Raw genomic sequence first — 21,339 nt, 5'->3', positions numbered from 1 at the left:
ATATATATATATATATATATATATATATATATATATATATATATATATATATATATAGAGAGAGAGAGAGAGAGAGAGAGAGAGAGAGAGCTAGGTTCAGGTATTTAAAGTAATTATTGTGTTATTGTATGCATAAATGTGGACCAATCAAAATTTAAAATAAAAATAAATAATTAAATTAATAAATAAGGGTAAATAGGTAATTTGATAATTAGTTTCCACAAATAATATCCTATAATTATGGTAACTTGATATTAATCACATATATTTATAGATGATAATTTCATGGTGTCAATTTTCCAATTAACTTCTACCCAGAGCCAAGATCAAAATCCCGATTTCTCGACATCAACACATCACTCATCAGTTTCGTGACATTTGTCGTCCGTCGATACTCGATTGCCTGTCCGTCTTCACCGAATCACCGTCTTTGGTCGTCTTCACCATCTCCGGTCGTCTTCCTCGTCTCTGTCTGCCGAGTGCCGAGTGCCGACCTGTTGCTGCCTCCGATCAAGCCTCACCGACCCTCCTATCTTGACAAAAAAGCAAGCCTAAGAAGCCCCTGCACCATGTCGATCTCGGCTACACCCATTCCGACCACAAACAGCCCCACCTAAGAACCCATGTACGGTGTAAAATTAGGTTACAAATCAGCGACTCTGATTTTGTTTATTTACATACTGCGGCTAGCAAGGGAGGCTATGAGTGGGCTTTTCCCGCTAACTCCTGCAATGTGGCAGCAATGGGCAAATGACGAAATTTCTCTCACCCTGTCTTCTGGGTAGGCTATTGTTATGGTTGGAGTGTTGGGTATTTATGGTTTGATTATCGTTGTGATTATCAGTACTGGAATTAACCCTAAGGTTAAATCCTATTACCTTTTCGATGGATATGCTCATCTTTCCTCCGGTCTTGCTTGTGGCCTTGCTGGTCTTTCTGCTGGTATAGCTATCAGAATCGTCGGTGATGCTGGTGTTAGGTAATTTCCTTCAATATCTCATTCTATACATCTCTGTTACTGTTTTATTTTAATTACTTCAAACTTATATTTTCCACATTTCAGATCAGTATCCACATGATAATCTGTAAGATAACATGAAAGTTTTATCACGAATCCATTAAGGTTAATTCAATTTCTTATAAGTTCAAAGCTTTACCATACATACAGTTGAAGTTCCAAGATTTTGATTTTTGTTCAAGTTCTTGTCTTCATACATTGCAACTGCAACAAGACTACAACCCTTCATTCATCTCTAGTTTCTTGAACTCTTGGTAACTTGAATTTGTTTCTCCAGAGCCAATGCACAACAACCAAAACTATTTGTTGGGATGATCCTCATCCTCATTTTTGCTGAAGCTCTTGCCTTATATGGTCTCACTGTTGGCATCATTATTTCTTCTCGTGCTGGTCAATCCATAGCAAATTAGAAGGTATTCATTCTTTCTGATTTAACACTTCATTTATGTGGACAGTGCAGGATCATGACAAGGTTGAATTCTGAAAAGGTATCAAGTTTGTTTTTGTAGATGATTCAATGGTTGATATTGGTGAGATTCAAATTCTATTGGAATGGAATCACGAATTCCAATTCTGTTGGAATGCAAAACGGGAGACCAATTCTGTTGGAATCACATAATTTGATGCTTAAAGAACGAACCACAAAATTGAAACGAACCACATTATTCTTTTAGAATGTATTAGTCATTGTTAGATTTTGATGTTTTCTTTCGCGTTTTGAAAGTTTTTTTAGTTTTATTCTTTAACAATAAATGTAATTCTTAACAATTGTTACCCGTATTCTATAAGAAATAATGTATTTTTTGTTTTTATACTTCAATTGATTGTTCAAGAATTTGTTATTCCACAAGAAAATTTTAAATTCATGATCAAGAAATAGGTTCAAGAATATTTTTATTATTTATGGTTCAAGAATATTTTTATTTTTTGAATATACTCATAAACATATTATATCAGAATGTACGAATTAAAAGAATTATAATTCGTAAAATCGGATTTTTAAAATTAATTATGATCCCTTAAAAATGCAATTTTCCTTTATTAAATCTATATTAATTGACTAAATTACCATTGTAATTAATTAAGATGATATTTTTCAATTATATTTAATTCAATAATATATATTAATCACTTTCTTAAAATAAGTAAATTTGATTGGCCCACATTTATGCATACAATAACACAATAATTACTTTGAATAGAATAACCTAAACCTATATATATATATATATATATATATATATATATATATATATATATATAAGAACCACGGTTATAAAATTAATTAAACTTTCATATTAGAAAATCAAATTATTGCAGTTATTTTAAATAAGTTATTATTTAAGAGATACTTTTTTAGTTATATAAATTATAATCATTGATTTAAATAAATACGTTAAGTTATATCACCTTATAATATGTATTAATTTTATTTTATTTTTTAATCTAATTTTATTAATTAAACAAAATCATAGTAAAAAATTTAAAATTTGAAATTTAAAATTGAGAATCACTTCATAATTTAATGTAGTTAAAATGGGAAATTTAAAATTTAAAATTTGAAATTAATAATTAATAGGTTGGCAAGTGGTTGTTGGATTAGCGTCTAAGCCCGTAACTATATTTGGTATGTACTTGACCCGGTTGTGCATGGTCCTTTTGGGTTGCCTTCACCAAAGCAACTTGATAGGATGATTTATAGAGAATGAGGATTAATTACGATTTATTAATATATTATATGAATAATATATTAAAGGAGAAATCATATTGTTTAATTAATATTAGTCAAGAATTAATTGATAGTTAGTTTTGTGACTAAAAGACATTGATTAAACTTAGGGGACTAGAATTATAATTATAAGATAATTGCAATTGGGCTATGGATCACCTTAGAACATAGGTTGGATGAATTCTATGGGAAGCCCATAAGGAATTCGTCCAAGGGGTGTTCTAAAGGGATTCCAGGTGCTGCTTAGGGCCTAAGCAGTCAAATTAGGGTTTCCTAGTTGAAAACCCTAACAACCTCACTATATAAAGACCCTTACGGCCCCAAAAACATGGTGAACTCTCTTGGAAGAACCCTAGGTCATTTTTGGTGCTCCTCCTCATTCTCATAAGTCATTCTATTGCTTGTGGTGTTTGTAAGCCATTAGAGGAGTGACACTTTTGACTCTAAGCTCCAAAGACAAGAAGATTCAAGCCATTGAAGAAGAGGTAATAATCTAAATCTGCTCTTATGTGATAATTTCGAAATGCATATGCTAGATTAGGTTTCTTGAGTCTTGGATGAATTGCATGTACAATAGAGAAACCTAGATCCAAGCATTAGGGTTTGCATGAGCACATAGGATGTTCTTTTGTATAAAACCCATTAGTGGTATTAGAGCCTTGATTGGTTTCTGTTGTATGTGATGCAATGCTTGTTTATGATGGGTTTTGAGCATTCTAACACATCCTAAGTGTACATGCAACCCTAATAACCTTGGATCTATGTTTGTCTAATTATCATGCAAAGTTGATTTCCAAGGTTATGTTTGTTGGAATAGTGTCTAAGGCTGCAACTATATTAGGCAAGTATTTGACCCGGTTGTGCATGGTCCTTTTGGGTTGCCTTCACCATAGCAACTTGATAGGATGATTTATTAAGAGAGAGTAAATATTATTAGTATATTATGAGAATAATATAAAGAATAACATATTGTTATTTGATTAATATAAGTCATAGAATTAATTGGAATTAATTTGGTGACTTAAAGAGATTAATTAAATAAAAGAGTATAAACTGTCAATTGTTTGATAGTTAAACTTTAGATTGTAAATCCATATTGATATGTATTGGACGGATTCTAGAAGCTAAGGATTGCTTCAAATCGTCCAAGAGTTATCTAAGGAATGGATTTGGATAGCTTTAAGAGAAGATTATCCAATTAGGGTTTAGGTTGTAACCCTTAAGGAGTCTATAAGTATAAATAGACCCTATGGCATAAGGAAATCGGTACTTCACCAAAAGTAGAGAAGCCCTGGCCGAATTCCTCCCCTCTCCTCTCTCCCAAATCATCCTCCTTGCTATTTGGTGTTTGTAAGCCGTTAGAGGAGTGACAATTGTGACTCTAGAAGCTCCAAGACAACAAGATCAACAAGGAACTCAAAGGTATGATTCTAGATCTGCTTCAATATTGTTCTTATTCCTAAATATTCATTAGAAGTCTTGGATTCAAAGTATGTTTAATTAGAAAGCCTAGATCCAAGCATTAGGGTTTTGCATGCGCACATAGGAAAGTTCTTATGGCTAAAACCCATCAGTGGTATCGGAGACTAGCTTGGTTTTCATTAAATTGTTGCTTAATTGTCTGAAACTAAACTGAAAAATTCGATTTTTGTGTTCCTGAGTCATGGACTCGGCGAGTCCCATAGTGGACTCGGTGAGTTGGCCTGACTCGGCGAGTCCATTGATGCACTCGGTGAGTCCAAGCATCAGGAATGGCCAGATTCGGGATTTCTTCATGATTATCTTATGGAAACTTACCTTAATCATATTAGATCAACCCTAATCCGAATTTTTGATATATATGACTATAATCTTGATCTAATTAAAGATATTTATCAACTAATAAAATATTTAATTTCCTTATATGATAATTAATTAATTATTTTGATTATTTTGGTAATTATCTTGAAAGAAATCTTGAATAAATCAAATATAGATAATTAGGAAATTAATTGTTAATTGAAATTATTTGTTATTTGATCCTCTATGTTTTAAATGTTTAAAATTTGTCCTCAAGTTTTGAAATTTATATTTTGTGATTAAAAGTTTTAATTTAGACAACTTAAATTTCAAACCCTAGATTTTAAAAGGTTTAAAATACAACCCTATACTAATATAATATTACAAGAATAATATATATATATATATATATATATATATATATATATATATATATATATATATATATATATATATATATATATATATATATATATATGTATAACTAAAATGCTAGTCTTACCGTTAGTAGGCCTCATTCACGAAGCCGATCTATAAGGTGGGTATAAGGTTGCGGCCTATAAAATGACGCTTAATGGGTGTACACTCTCATTAAAAGTATAATAAGTAATACAAAGTAACTACACATTTTAAAAAATTTCCCAATCTTAGTTACTTTAGGAAAAGTGAATTGATGCAATCCCATGAAATTACACTTTGCACCCTTGCTAAGAAGTTAGTGGAGCGTGTGTGGTTTACCGGCACACTAATTGGTTCTAAGCAAAGGTGGCAAAGGGTGATTCATTGTTTATCATTGTTCGATGGAGCGTGTGTGGTTTACCGACACATCAAATAGGTGATCGTTACAATAAAGGCACCATGTGAATTTGCATGGTAATTCACACCCGCTTTGTGATCCTTAGTATCCCAGTCACAAACAAGAGGGGCATATCGAGATTTAAACATGCCATTGAATAGTTTCAATGAATCTCATCCGAACCTAGGAATTCTCAATACATTTAGGACTTATAGTTAGTTTTTATGGTGGAGAATTAGTGAATCGTCATTCACTTACCTTCAATTTATTTGCATGTTAGATTACGACATCCCTTTTCTAATATGTAAATGTTATTGTTGGATCCTAGCCCTAATCTTTCTTATTGGGTGATAATTAGGGATTCTTATTCTAATCTATCTTTGTCCTTTTCTTTTTGTAGATGTCGAACGCAAACAACGCTGTTGCTAGTTCTTTCACGTTGATGAGCCTTTTCCAAAAGGTCACCTTCGATGGAACGAACTTTAGCGAATGGATAAGATACATTCGCACTATTGATCGCTATGAGGATAAGGAGTATGTCCTCGATGAGAAGCTCGAGAAGATCAACCCTGAAATCGCCACTCCGGCTGAAATTACCGCTTTTGAAACTCATGAGCACGATGCAACGAAGGTACATTGCATCATGATAGCCACCATGAACTCCGAATTCCAAAAGTCCTATGAGGACATGTACCCATACGAGATGCATCAAGAATTATTGGAGAGATACCATCAGAACGCGAGACAAGAGCGTTATGAGATTTTCACTAACATGATTTCCGCTAAGATGGGTCATGGAGAATCTCTTACCGTGCACCTGCAAAAGATGCAAAGGTATGTCGACCGCCTTCGCAAGTTAAATGTTGAATTTGGAGAAGACTTGGCGATCGACATGGTGCTTCACTCTTTGCCTTCGATGTACAATCAATTTAGGATGACCTACCACATGAACAAATAGGAGGTCACCCTAAGCAAACTCCAAGGTCTCTTGAGGGTCGCTGAGAGCAACTTCAAAGACAAGTCTGTTGCACCAACTCCCAATCCACCTGCTGCTCCTGTCTTGGCTATTTCTCAAGGAAAGGGAAAGAAGAGGAAGGCTTCGTCTAAGAACTATCGCAAGGTTAAAGCCCGAGATGGTGCCATTTCTAGTGGGAACAAAGTTGATCCCGCTAAGCCCTGCCCTAACCCTAAGGAGGCAGAGTGCCACCACTGCCACAAGATAGGACATTGGAAGAGAAGCTGCCCAGAGTACCTGCAAGCCATCAAGGAAGGAAAGATCAAGCCATCTTTCGCAGGTATATACATAATTAAATCTAACGATTCTAATCATGTTATTTCTTGGGTTCTTGATACCAGTTGTGGTTACCACATTTGTTCTAATGTGCAGGGACTAAGAAGAAGTAGGGATGTGGAGCAAGGAAGGATCAATCTAATCATGGGGAACAGAAGATCATCGCCTGTGACCAAGATGTAACGACCCGTCTCCGGTATGGTAATTCCTTGGTATTTATTTTGAAGTTTTGCAAGAGGGACTCGGCGAGTTCATAGCCTGACTCGCCGAGTAGGGTCGGGATTTCGAGCACGTGATTAGCTGGCGACTCGGCGAGTCCATATTCTGGACTCGGCGAGTCTGCCCGTCTGGGAGAAACCCTAAATCCCCGGGTTGCCCACTATTTAAGCCACCTTATAGCCCCCAATCTCGCCTCCTTCACCCTCTAAAGCTGTGAGAAAACCCTAATTCGTTCTTGAGTGATTCTAAGTGATTTTGTGTGCTAATTTGTGAAGGCTTGAAGAAGGAGAAGAAGAAAGGAGCAAGGAGAAGGATTGTAGAGCAGAGATTCAAGGGAAAGCAACAACTCTTTGAGGTATTCTTCAGATTTCCTTCCCTTTTATGCTTTGAAACCCTTTCTAGATCTTGTTTATGCCTTTCTAAAGCCTTATGTTGATATGGAAGCTCTCTTATGCCGAGATAACCTTAGATCTGTTCATTTAGGAGTTGTAGAGCCCAGATCTATTGCCTTTATGGAGCTATTTTGTACATTAACCCTAGATCTACCCCTTTTAAGCATCTTTTAGCCTTTATTCCCTTGTTCATGCGTTTGTACACGTAAAGTTGGAAACTTTACGTGGTAAATCAGCTTATTGGACTAAGATCTATCATTTGTATGTATTGGATTCGATCAGAATCGAGTGTAGAATAGTTGCATGGAGGTGACTCGGCGAGTCAGAAGAACGACTCGGCGAGTCTAGTCGCGAGTCCCCGATTTCTTCCTTTTGAGTGGTATCGAGTGGGACCAGTGAGTAAGGGAGTGGACTCAGCGAGTTTGAAGGTAGACTCAGTAATCGAGGGACTCGGCGAGTTGTTCATACAACTCGGCGAGTCCAAGGCAATCTTCTTAAGCTCAAGAATAACTCGTCGAGTTGTTCATAGGACTCGGCGAGTCGGATGAAGATTGTCTGAGTTCTTGGATCGGGAGAGTATTCGTCGAGTCGATGCCATACTCGACGAGTAGCAGCGAGTTGAGTCGAGGAGTGAGAATAGGGACTCGGCGAGTTGGCGGCCCAACTCGGCGAGTCAGGTCAACTATGGGTTGACTTTGACCGAGAGTTGACTTTGTCTGAGAGTTGACTTTGACCAAGGGTAAAAGAGTTATTTTACCCAGTGCAGTGTTTAGTATTTGATTGAGTGTGTTTATGGACTTGTAGCCGGGGAGATACCGGAGCAGCAGCAGCTAGCTTCCAGAGCCATACACTCAGCAGCCAGTTCACGAGGTGAGTTTCCCTTCAGTAGGAACGGGTCTACGGCCACAATGCCGGCCCGTGTAATTATCAGTAGTTCTGGTCTTTAGTCTGATGCAGTAGCTAGAGTGCTTGATGTCTTTGTGATTCAAGCATATTCGTGTATGTGTTCCGGACTTCGGTCCGATGCAGTATGCAGTATGTGTGATTATAATAGTTGTTATGTGCTATGTCATGATCAGTCAGTTCTGGACTTCGGTCCAATGCAGTTAGTTCCGGACTTCGGTCCGATGCAGTTAGTTCTGGACTTCGGTCCGATGCAGTCAGTTCCGGACTTCGGTCCGATGCAGTTAGTTCCGGACTCTGGTCCGATGCAGGGGACAAGGTCCCAGTCAGTTTCGGACTTCGATCCGATGCAGCTAGTTCCAGACCTCGGTCTGATGCAGTGGGCAAGGCCCAGTATGTGCTTTATATGTATTGCATGGTATGTGGTAGTTTGGGGGAGCTCACTAAGCTTCGTGCTTACAGTTTCAGTTTTGGTTTCAGGTACTTCCGCAAGTAGAGGGAAGAGCTCGGGATGATGGCATCGCACACACCACAACTTCAGCTTTTATCCTGGGAGTTGATTTGGTTCTTGATTTTTATATGACATGGATATGATACAGTTTTCCGCACAGTGTTTTATTATTATTTTGAGATACATCATGTATGGTTTATGATATGACACTCAGATTATGTTTTTGGTTATGTTGAAAAACGAAATTTTTGGGTCGTATTTTTGGGTCGTTTCAAGTTGGTATCAGAGCCCTGGTTTGAGGGATTCGGATACACTTCCGGGTGTATTTCAACTCAAACTAAGGGGGAAATAAAAAGATTTTTAAAAAAGAAAAATGTTTCTAAAAGAATTTTGAAAGCACTTAGAAAGAAAGATTTTTTTTTTTAAAACGAGATAAGGGTGTGGTGCATGCGATCAGCCGAGCTCAAGTAAGTACTCCTAAATTACCAATACAAGTTTTATTATTATGATTAATTGTTCCAACTTCAGTAGAACAGCATGCTGGTATAGGACTAAGGATTTAGGAGGATGCCTTATGTACCTGCTTTATGTGTTACAGCTTTATGAGTATTGCATGCTAGTATTGAGTAGATAGCAGTAGGATAGCCTGTTTAGGTTATGACTGATAGTGTGAGCTTAGCATTGTATGCTAGTACAGTTTCTCGTTTTGAGAATAGTTTTGCCTGAGTATGTTTCCTTTATCCGAATGCTGCTTGCTTCGTGCTTTGTGGGAGTTCTGAGTGATGGAAGTTAGCCATTAGGTGAACACGTCACACCATATGTGATCAGGGTTGAATAATCCCAGAGTGCTGGAACTGGCCCTATTGCGCAGCTCTTGTTTGAGTCCAACCGTTATAGGGACGGGTCCTTTACTTGAAGGATTATCTGACCTTCGTCACATGTGATGGTGTTCAGGTGGTGGTTAATTAGCATTATAAGGAGACTCTCAGCAGCTGAGGACTAGTTGAGTTGAGTCTGAGATTTCCCTAGGGCAAGCCTAGGACGAGAGTAGCAGAGATCAGTAGTAGTAAAAGTGACTTGGTGGAGCCAAAGCAGTTCTTGAAGAAAGTACGGATAAATGTGGAAGGTAGTATGGGCCCGTACTACTGAAAGCAGAGGATCCGTACTCGAATCAAGAAAGGCTGAGACAAGACCAGGAAGCTAGTTGTAGTATCAATGATCCCTTGAGATATTTCCGTTTTCTGATGTAGTTGTGATGTGTTTCAGAATGGTGGTTTTGCGTTCGAGACCAGCAGCCGGCAGCGGAGGTGCCGGCTGCTGAGGGATCAGGTTCAGGCTCGGGGGATGAGCGCATGGATGAGCAGACCCGAGAGTTTCTTTCTTCGGAGATTACGCGTATCATTATAGAGCAGACTCCTGTGATCTTCGGTTCGATCAAGGAGGGGATTCTAGAGCTGATGGATGAGAGATTGGGCACCTTCCGTGCCGAGGTGGCGGCCATGATGGGGTCACGCACCCTTACATTCAGGGAGTTCAGGGCATGTGGAGCTCCGGACTATCATGGGGCGCGGGACCCCATAGCGAGTACCAGATGGTTGGCGGATGTGGCCAACGCTTTCCGCACTAGCAGGTGTCCCGAGGGGGACAAGGTCAGATTGGCATCCTGTCTTCTGAAGGACAGGGCACGAGACTGATGGGAGGAGGTCGGACATTCCATTGGAGATGACGCAGCATTGGATGCCATGACTTGGACTGATTTCTCTACCAGGTTCAGGGCGGAGTTCGCACCGGTTATTGAGGTGCAGCAGTTGGCTAGGGAGTTTCAGGACCTCACCCAGACTACAGAGACAGTGGCGGAGATCACCGCCAAGTTCAGGGAGAGGACTCTTCTCGTTCCTCAGTACGTGGCTGATGAGGAAATGAAGAAGGCCCGTTATCATGAGATGTTGCGGAGCGATATCCGCCAGTTTGTGAGCCGGTCCAGCTATAAAACGCTGGAAGATATGATTGCTAGGGCTCGGGAGAGGGAGATTGATCTCGAGATGGAGAAGAAGAGGAAACCGGAGGCGGTTTCGGGTTCAGGCGGTTCGGGCAAAAAGCCCAAGGTTTCGGATCACAGATCTAGGAGTCAGCAGAGCCACGGTCGATGTGGCAAGTGTGGGAGATTGCACGAGGGAGCGTGCAAGGCAGGGAGTTCCGGCTGCTACAAGTGCGGTCGGATTGGGCATTTGAGTAGGGATTGTATGGCCCCTGCTACTGCCGTCACTGCATCAGATCTGATTTGCTTTCAGTGCAATCAGAGGGGACATAAAAAGTCCCAGTGTCCGAGTTTAGCTGCAGCAGGGAAGGTGGCTGCACCTGCCCCTGCTACCTTGAGGATTACAGATGGCCGGCAGGGCCGAGCTGATGCGCCAGTGGCGAAGAGTAGGGCGTTTCAGATGACAGCAGAGGAGGCGCGAGCGACTCCTGATGTGGTGACGGGTATGTATCTTCCCTTTATCTCTTTATTATTATTGATTGAATATTGCTTATGATTGTATGTTTTATTCAGGGTCGTTCTCTGTGAACGGCATTTCTGCTTTGGTATTATTCGATTCGGGGGCTACCCGATCATTCGTATCGCTTGCGCTTAGCAAGAGATTTAGTAGGGCTCCAGGGGAGCTGGATGGTCCATTAGAGGTTGAGATAGCAGATGATAGGACCGTGAGGGTCGACAGGGTGCATAGAGGGTGCTCTCTTCAGTTATTTGACGAGCAGTTTTCAGTGGATCTGGTATCTATTCCTCTGCGAGGGAATAAGGTTATTGTGGGCATGGATTGGCTAAGCCCCAATGGGGCGGTGATTGATTGTGAGCTTCAGCTAGTGAGGGTCCGCACTCCCAGTGGGGGAGAGTTAGTGATTCAGGGCGAGAAGCCACAGCGGGGACCGACCTTTTGTTCCGCCGCAAGGGCGAGGCGCTATGTTCAACAGGGTTGCACCGGCTTTGTAGCTTACGTCTTGGATGCCCGGGAGAAGGGCAAGATGACAGTTGATGATGTTCCTATTGTTCGAGACTACCCGGACGTGTTTCCCGAGGATTTGCCGGGGATACCTCCTGAGAGACAGGTCAAGTTCGGGATCGTCCTAATTCCTGGTGCGGCTCCGATAGCCAAAGCACCGTATCGATTAGCTCCCCCTGAGATGCAGGAGTTGTCTACACAGCTGCAGGAGCTGTTAGACAAGGGGTTCATTCGGCCGAGCAGTTCGCCTTGGGGAGCGCCGACCTGTTTGTGAGGAAGAAGGATGGGTCGCATCGTATGTGTATTGATTATCGGGAGTTGAATAAGGTAACGGTGAAGAACCGTTACCCACTTCCGAGGATAGATGATTTGTTTGATCAGCTTCAGGGAGCGTCTTGGTTCTCCAAGATCGATCTACGCTCCGGTTATCATCAGATGCGGGTTAGAGAAGAAGATGTACAGAAGACTGCTTTCAGGACCAGGTATGGTCATTATGAGTTTGTGGTGATGCCATTTGGGCTCACCAATGCTCCAGCCGCGTTCATGGATCTCATGAACCGCGTGTGTAGGCCAATGCTGGATCGGTCGGTTATAGTGTTCATAGACGATATCTTGGTATATTCCAAGACGCAGGAGCAGCATGAGGAGCACCTGCGGGAGGTGCTGGAGGCTTTGAGGAGGGAGAGACTTTTCGCAAAGTTCTCCAAATGTGAGTTCTGGTTGCGCGAGGTGCAGTTCCTTGGTCACCTCGTCAACCAGAAGGGTATTTTGGTAGATCCGGCCAAGATTGAGGCCGTGATGCAGTGGGAGGCCCCGAAGTCTCCATCTGAGATTCGGAGCTTCCTGGGGTTGGCAGGGTATTATCGGAGATTTATTCAGGATTTCTCCAAGATAGCAGTGCCGCTCACCCGACTGACCAGGAAGTCAGTGGTATTTCGTTGGGGTCCTGAGCAGCAGTCAGCGTTTGAGACCCTCAGGCAGAGATTGTGCGAGGCTCCGATCCTTACCTTGCCAGAGGGAGTAGAGGACTTCGTAGTCTATTGTGATGCCTCGATCACAGGTATGGGAGCAGTTTTGATGCAGCGAGGCCATGTGATAGCTTATGCCTCGAGACAGTTGAAGCCTCACGAGGCTAATTATCCTACCCATGATTTGGAGCTGGGGGCAGTTGTGTTTGCCCTCAAGATTTGGAGGCATTACCTTTATGGGGTCCGTTGTACTATTTACACGGATCACAAGAGTTTGAGGTATCTTATGGATCAGCCGAGTCTGAATATGAGGCAGAGGAGGTGGTTGGATGTGCTAAAGGATTACGACTGTGAGATCCTATACCATCCAGGGAAGGCCAATGTGGTGGCCGATGCCCTGAGCCGCAAGGTGTCGGTGGCCCCTATCAGGGATCTATGTTTGAGGATGACATTGATCACTCCATTGTTGGAGCGGATCAAGGAGGCTCAGGTAGAGGGTCTCAAGGAGGAGAGACAGAAGTGTGAGAGGATCGTGGGTCGAGTAGCCTCGTTTGATTATGATAGTCGTGGTTTGCTGACGCTTCACGGGAGAGTGTGGGTACCGTACTGGGGTGGAGTACGGCAAGTGCTGATGGATGAGGCTCATAAGTCTCGGTTTTCTATCTACCCAGGGGCGACGAAGATGTATCGAGATCTTCGACCTGATTATTGGTGGCCCTGCATGAAGCGGGACGTCGCCTGGTACGTCGAGAGATGCCTGACCTGCCGGAAGGTCAAGGCGGAGCACCAGAGACCTCACGGCAGGATGCAGCCGTTAGACATTCCTGTGTGGAAATGGGAGGACATTACCATGGATTTTGTCACCAAGCTTCCTCGGACCGCACGTGGAGTGGATTCGATATGGGTAGTAGTGGATCGGTTGACGAAGAGTGCCCATTTTATCTCGATCCAGGAGAGTATATCGGCGGAGAAGTTAGCCGATATCTATGTGCGTGAGATTGTGGCACGTCATGGGGTGCCGGTATCGGTGGTGTCAGACCGAGATGTCCGTTTCACATCCAGATTTTGGAAGCGGTTCCACGACGAGATGGGTACTCGTCTCCATTTCAGCACCGCCTTCCACCCTCAGACAGACGGGCAGAGCGAGAGGACGATTCAGACTCTCGAGGACATGCTAAGGGCGTGTGTCCTAGATTTCGGTGGCAGTTGGGATACGTATCTTCCGTTAGCGGAATTCTCGTATAACAACAGTTATCATGCTAGCATTGATCGACCTCCCTTTGAGATGTTGTATAGGAGGAAGTGTAGGACCCCGATTTGTTGGGGCGAGGTTGGTCAGCGAGTCATGGGGAGCACAGAGGTGGTGCTCAAGACGACCGAGTTGATTCAGCAGGTCCGTAGTAGACTGCAAACTGCTCAGAGTCGGCAGAAAAGTTACGCCGATAGGAGGCGTTCGGACTTGGAGTTCCAGGTGGGGGATATGGTCCTTCTGAAGGTCTCACCTTGGAAGGGTGTCATCAGGTTCCGGAAGAGGGGCAAGTTGGGCCCCAGATTTATTGGTCCTTTCAGGGTTTTGGCCCGGGTGGGTCGGGTTGCTTATCGGTTAGATCTTCCTGAGGAGCTTAGTCAGATCCACAACACTTTCCATGTGTCTCAGTTGAGGAAGTGTCTAGTGGATGAGTCAGCAGTCGTTCCCCTAGAGGATATTCAGGTTGATAGCAGCCTGAATTATATTGAGAGACCGGTCGCAATTCTGGACCGGAAGACCAAGACCTTGAGGAACAAGGAAATTCAGTTAGTAAAGGTGCAGTGGCAGCACCGGAAGGGGTCCGAGTGGACGTGGGAGGCTGAGGAGGAGATGAGGGAGCACTACCCAGAGATATTTGCAGATTCAGCCTCAGCAGACTTCGAGGACGAAGTCTGAGATAAGTGGGGGAGAATTGTAACGACCCGTCTCCGGTATGGTAATTCCTTGGTATTTATTTTGAAGTTTTGCAAGAGGGACTCGGCGAGTTCATAGCCTGACTCGCCGAGTAGGGTCGGGATTTCGAGCACGTGATTAGCTGGCAACTCGGCGAGTCCATATTCTGGACTCGGCGAGTCTGCCCGTCTGGGAGAAACCCTAAATCCCCGGGTTGCCCACTATTTAAGCCACCTTATAGCCCCCAATCTCGCCTCCTTCACCCTCTAAAGCTGTGAGAAAACCCTAATTCGTTCTTGAGCGATTCTAAGTGATTTTGTGTGCTAATTTGTGAAGGCTTGAAGAAGGAGAAGAAGAAAGGAGCAAGGAGAAGGATTGTAGAGCAGAGATTCAAGGGAAAGCAACAGCTCTTTGAGGTATTCTTCAGATTTCCTTCCCTTTTATGCTTTGAAACCCTTTCTAGATCTTGTTTATGCCTTTCTAAAGCCTTATGTTGATATGGAAGCTCTCTTATGCCGAGATAACCTTAGATCTATTCATTTAGGAGTTGTAGAGCCCAGATCTATTGCCTTTATGGAGCTATTTTGCACATTAACCCTAGATCTACCCCTTTTAAGCATCTTTTAGCCTTTATTCCCTTGTTCATGCGTTTGTACACGTAAAGTTGGAAACTTTACGTGGTAAATCAGCTTATTGGACTCAGATCTATCATTTGTATGTATTGGATTCGATCAGAATCGAGTGTAGAATAGTTGCATGGCGGTGACTCGGCGAGTCGGAAGAACGACTCGGCGAGTCTAGTCGCGAGTCCCCGATTTCTTCCTTTTGAGCGGTATCGAGTGGGACCAGTGAGTAAGGGAGTGGACTCAGCGAGTTTGAAGGTAGACTCAGTAATCGAGGGACTCGGCGAGTTGTTCATACAACTCGGCGAGTCCAAGGCAATCTTCTTAAGCTCAAGAACAACTCGTCGAGTTGTTCATAGGACTCGGCGAGTCGGATGAAGATTGTCTGAGTTCTTGGATCGGGAGAGTATTCGTCGAGTCGATGCCATACTCGATGAGTAGCAGCGAGTTGAGTCGAGGAGTGAGAATAGGGACTCGGCGAGTTGGCAGCCCAACTCGGCGAGTCAGGTCAACTATGGGTTGACTTTGACCGAGAGTTGACTTTGTCTGAGAGTTGACTTTGACCAAGGGTAAAAGAGTCATTTTACCCAGTGCAGTGTTTAGTATTTGATTGAGTATGTTTATGGACTTGTAGCCGGGGAGATACCGGAGCAGCAGCAGCTAGCTTCCAGAGCCATACACTCAGCAGCCAGTTCACGAGGTGAGTTTCCCTTCAGTAGGAACGGGTCTACGGCCACAATGCCGGCCCGTGTAATTATTAGTAGTTCTGGTCTTTAGTATGATGCAGTAGCTAGAATGCTTGATGTCTTTGTGATTCAAGCATATTCGTGTATGTGTTCCGGACTTCGGTCCGATGCAGTATGCAGTATGTGTGATTATAATAGTTGTTATGTGCTATGTCATGATCAGTCAGTTCCGGACTTCGGTCCGATGCAGTTAGTTCCGGACTTCGGTCCGATGCAGTCAGTTCCGGACTTCGGTCCGATGCAGTTAGTTCCAGACTCTGGTCCGATGCAGGGGACAAGGTCCCAGTCAGTTCCGGACTTCGATCCGATGCAGCTAGTTCCAGACCTCGGTCTGATGCAGTGGGCAAGGCCCAGTATGTGCTTTATATGTATTGCATGGTATGTGGTAGTTTGGGGGAGCTCACTAAGCTTCGTGCTTACAGTTTCAGTTTTGGTTTCAGGTACTTCCGCAAGTAGAGGGAAGAGCTCGGGATGATGGCATCGCACACACCACAGCTTCAGCTTTTATCCTGGGAGTTGATTTGGTTCTTGATTTTTATATGACATGGATATGATACAGTTTTCCGCACAGTGTTTTATTATTATTTTGAGATACATCATGTATGGTTTATGATATGACACTCAGATTATGTTTTTGGTTATGTTGAAAAACGAAATTTTTGGGTCGTATTTTTGGGTCGTTTCACAAGATTGGAGTGTATTCTTTAGTGCTTAGGAATAATTTATATTTAGATTTTAACAATTGTTGCTATTCGCCAGAAATGGCTAGAAACATCATTTCATTTCATGGTTTATATAGACAAGGTTTTAGATTTTCTTTTAATAATGAGAATGGTTCTATTTTGGCTTATCTAAATGATGTCTTTTACTTTGAAGCTATACCATGTAATGGAATTTATGAAACTGTTATGATTGTTGATAACTTAGGAAATGATGTTTTAAACATAGATTCTTCCACTAGTATGGATAAAGCATCCTTGTGGCATTTTCATCTTGGACATGTCAACAAGAAACGCATAGCCCAACTCCAAAAGGATGGAGTGTTGGAGTCATTCGACCTTAGGGAAGATGACACGTGCGAGTCTTGTTTACTTGGAAAGATGACTAAGTCACCATTCACAAGTACGTGTGAAAGGGGTGAGGGTCTATTGGACCTAATACATACCGATGTATGTGGACCGTTTAGATCAACCACAAAGGATGGGAACCGCTTCTACGTGACCTTTACCGACGATTATAGTAGATATGGGTATATCTATTTAATCAAGCAAAAGTCAGAAACCTTTGAAAAGTTCAAAGAGTTCAAGAATGAAGTGGAGAATCAATTGGACAGGATAATCAAGATGCTTCGATCCGATCGAGGAGGAGAGTACCTAAGTCTTGAATTCCACGATTATCTCAAGGAGTGTGGAATAGTTTCGCAATTGACGCCTCCTAGGACACCACAGTTGAATGGTGTGGCAGAAAGGCGTAATCGAACCTTATTGGATATGGTTCGCTCTATGATGAGTCGTGCTTCACTACCTATCTCTTTTTGGGGGTATGCCTTAGAGACTGCCACCCATATCCTTAACCGAGTCCCTACTAAGAAGGTTGCCAAAACACTTCACGAGATGTGGACAGGGAAAGCTCCCTCGTTGGCACATATCAAGGTTTGGGGTTGCGAGGCTTTCATAAGACGAGATACTCACGACAAGCTCGAACCTCGAAGTGAGCGATGTATTTTCATCGGCTACCCGCAGACATCTTTTGGATATCTCTTCTATAGACCGAAGGAGAATGTTGTCTTCGTCGCGAGGAGAGGAGTTTTTCGAGAGCGAGAACTCATAGGCCAAGGAGACAGTAGGAGGCAAATCGAACTTGAAGAGATTCAAGAGTCGATAGATGAAGGAACCTCTACCGCTGGCTCTCAACCCGAGGAGGAAACTCCGGTTGAACCGATTGACGAATCCTTACCTCTTAGACGTTCCGATAGAATTAGAGTTCATCCCCAGTTTTATGGTTTTCATATTACTACCGAAGGGGACACGTATATTAGTGATGGTACACTAATAAATCTTGATGAACCTAATAGCTATAAGGAAGCCATGGCAGGCCTGGAGTCTACGAAATGGAAAGAGGCAATGGATAGCGAGATCCAATCCATGTATGATAACCAAGTTTGGAATTTGGTTGATTATGTGCCCGGACGTAAGACCGTTGGGTGCAAATGGATCTTCAAGAAGAAGACCGACGTGGATGAAAACGTACACACATATAAAGCGCGATTGGTTGCGAAGGGCTTTACTCAAACTCCCGGAGTTGACTATGATGAGACCTTCTCACCAGTTGCGAAGATTAAATCTATTAGAGTGATGCTAGTTATTGCCGCATTTCATGATTATGAGATTTGGCAAATGGATGTCAAGACCGCTTTCCTTAACGGAAAGTTGGCTGAGGATGTTTACATGACTCAACCAGAGGGGTTTGTGGATCCGAAGCATCCGAATAGAGTGTGTAAGCTTGAGAAGTCCATTTATGGACTTAAGCAAGCGTCTCGCAGATGGAATCTTTGCTTCGATGAGAAAGTCAAAGAGTTTGGATTTGTACGAAGCGAAGATGAATCATGTGTATATGTTAAAGCCAGTGGGAGTATAGTTAGCTTCCTCGTTCTATATGTCGATGACATATTAATCATAGGAAACGACATCCCGACTCTGCAGGAGGTTAAGTCCTGGCTCGGGAAGTGCTTTGCTATGAAGGACCTCGGAGAGGCTTCTTACATTTTGGGAATAAGTATAGTAAGAGAAAGAAGTAAGAGACTAACTGGACTTAGTCAGAACACTTACTTGGAGAAGGTACTAAAACGTTTTAGTATGGAAAACTCGAAGAAGGGAGAATTACCGATACAAAGTAATGCCAAGTTGAGTAAGACTCAAAGTCCGAGTACCGAAGCTGAAATAGCAGAAATGAGCCGAGTACCATACGCTTCCGCAGTTGGCTCAATCATGTACGCTATGACTTGTACTCGCCCTGATGTAGCCTTCGCTTTGAGCATGGTTAGCAGATATCAAGGGAATCCTGGCAGAGCACATTGGATTGCAGTGAAGAATATCCTTAAGTACCTTCGGAGGACGAAGAAATGGTTCTTAGTCCTCGGAGGGAGTGATGAATTGAAGGTGCGAGGGTATAGTGACGCCAACTTTCAGACCGACAGGGACAACTACCGTTCGGAGTCGGGCTGGGTCTTTAACCTAAATAGAGGAGCAGTGACATGGAAGAGTTCCAAGCAGGAAACCGTAGCTGATTCAACGTGCGAATCAGAGTACATTGCAGCGAGCTAAGCGTCGAAGGAGGCAATATGGCTGAAGAACTTCATCGGTGATCTTGGAGTTGTACCTGCCATAAAGGAGCCCATGGAGATTTTCTGTGATAACGAAGGAGCGGTTGCCTTGACCAAGGAACCGAGGGATCATGGTAGATCAAGACATATCGACAGAAAATACCACTTCATTAGACATCTTGTAGAAGAAGGACAACTCGTAGTAAAGAGGATATCATCAGAAGATAACCCAGCAGATCCGCTTACGAAGGGACTGAGTAGGGTTAAGCACTTGCAGCATGCTAGGAGTATTGGGCTGAAGGATGATATTAGCATAGATTAGATAGTATTAGAAACATGTAATAGATAAATGTAATTAACATTTGATGATTAAATAAAGGAGTTTTATTTATGAGTAATGTTACTATCTTATGTTAATTGTTTAACTATTGTTTCACTTTGCATGTTTTGACTTCCAGAATAATTGAGTTTATTAGGAATAATAGAATTATTCGAATTGTCCACAATCGTTCATATGTTGGAAGTAGATATGAATGAAGATTGTCATGAATTGGTGTGTAGATTGTCTAAATGGTGTTAGACATAGCAAAGGGTTGCTGCAACGTTCATGAGTGCTTATGAACTAGTTTTGAGCATTGGAACTAACCCGCGCTTGCTGGAATCACCTTATGGAATATGATATAAAAGGGTGATCGCAAGACGATAATATCATATAGTATTAAAACCTAGATATATGGTTTGTTATTTGTTAATTGATTGTACATTGATAATGCGAAAACGCATCAGTAACTCGATGTTATAAAACGCATTGTTGTGTATAGTTGGTTAACGAATAAGTAAATGCATATAAGTCGAAGTTTATCTGTAACTTTTATCTAAGAAGGTAAAAGCGATATCTCGGCCGCTCGATGATTTTATTTGACTTATGTGCCGGGTCCGGTCAGAACTTAATTGATGTGTTCGATTAAGTTCTATGTCAAATAAATCGGAGATCGAGAAACCTAAATGCTTGACTAACCATTCCATAGGATTGTCAGCATGATATCTAACAGAGGACTGTACGATCCCTTATCTAAAGGACAAGATTGATTAGATTAGAGTTTGACAACGTCTTTGAGAGCTACGATTGCAAACCAAATTGTACTTGTGCATATAGTTACTAGACTTATCCAAGTGGAAGACTGTTGGAATAGTGTCTAAGGCTGCAACTATATTAGGCAAGTATTTGACCCGGTTGTGCATGGTCCTTTTGGGTTGCCTTCACCATAGCAACTTGATAGGATGATTTATTAAGAGAGAGTAAATATTATTAGTATATTATGAGAATAATATAAAGAATAATATATTGTTATTTGATTAATATAAGTCATAGAATTAATTGGAATTAATTTGGTGACTTAAAGAGATTAATTAAATAAAAGGGTATAAATTGTCAATTGTTTGATAGTTAAACTTTAGACTGTAAATCCATATTGATATGTATTGGACGGATTCTAGAAGCTAAGGATTGCTTCAAATCGTCCAAGAGTTATCTAAGGAATGGATTTGGATAGCTTTAAGAGAAGATTATCCAGTTAGGGTTTAGGTTGTAACCCTTAAGGAGTCTACAAGTATAAATAGACCCTATGGCATAAGGAAATCGGTACTTCACCAAAAGTAGAGAAGCCCTGGCCGAATTCCTCCCCTCTCCTCTCTCCCAAATCATCCTCCTTGCTATTTGGTGTTTGTAAGCCATTAGAGGAGTGACAATTGTGACTCTAGAAGCTCCAAGACAACAAGATCAACAAGGAACTCAAAGGTATGATTCTAGATTTGGTTCAATATTGTTCTTATTCCTAAATAGTCATTAGAAGTCTTGGATTCAAAGCATGTTTAATTAGAAAGCCTAGATCCAAGCATTAGGGTTTTGCATGCGCACATAGGAAAGTTCTTATGGCTAAAACCCATCAATGTTCCTATCTAGCATACATGGGGAACAATTTTTCTTTGAATGAAAGATAGAACTACACACCTTGTTGTTGAAAGTGTTCCTTAAAACCTTGTGAGCCTAGCACCTCAAGTGTGATGCCTCAAATGCTTCACACAACACCAAATGCAATGAACAAACTTGAGAGAAAACTCTAACACTTGCAAAATCGGCCAAGCCCTCTTCCTTTTTTAGTGTAGCCGATTTTGGGGAGAA

The 21,339-nt window shown here is 42.0% G+C and overlaps 1 protein-coding gene across 1 annotated transcript; it reads left to right on the top strand.

Moving 5' to 3' along the window:
- The first annotated feature begins 83 nt into the window (after positions 1-83).
- LOC111879010 (V-type proton ATPase 16 kDa proteolipid subunit) lies at positions 84-1,467 on the top strand. The gene is made up of 2 exons (XM_052767955.1): positions 84-979; positions 1,296-1,467. The coding sequence occupies exons 1-2, from the start codon at positions 795-797 to the stop codon at positions 1,426-1,428; spliced, it is 318 nt and encodes a 105-aa protein (XP_052623915.1). The 5' UTR covers positions 84-794; the 3' UTR covers positions 1,429-1,467.
- Positions 1,468-21,339: the final 19,872 nt, after the last annotated feature.

Source organism: Lactuca sativa, chromosome 9 (assembly GCF_002870075.4).
Source record: "Lactuca sativa cultivar Salinas chromosome 9, Lsat_Salinas_v11, whole genome shotgun sequence".
Classification (NCBI taxonomy): Eukaryota; Viridiplantae; Streptophyta; class Magnoliopsida; order Asterales; family Asteraceae; genus Lactuca; species Lactuca sativa.
This window is presented reverse-complemented; position numbering and strand designations above follow the sequence as displayed.

Bases quoted from the DNA above. Each gene is read 5' to 3' on its own strand.
- LOC111879010 (XM_052767955.1), top strand. From the start codon at position 795: ATGGTTGGAGTGTTGGGTATTTATGGTTTGATTATCGTTGTGATTATC. The intron at 980-1,295 runs GTAATTTCCTTC...TTGTTTCTCCAG, and splicing joins GTCGGTGATGCTGGTGTTAG to AGCCAATGCACAACAACCAA.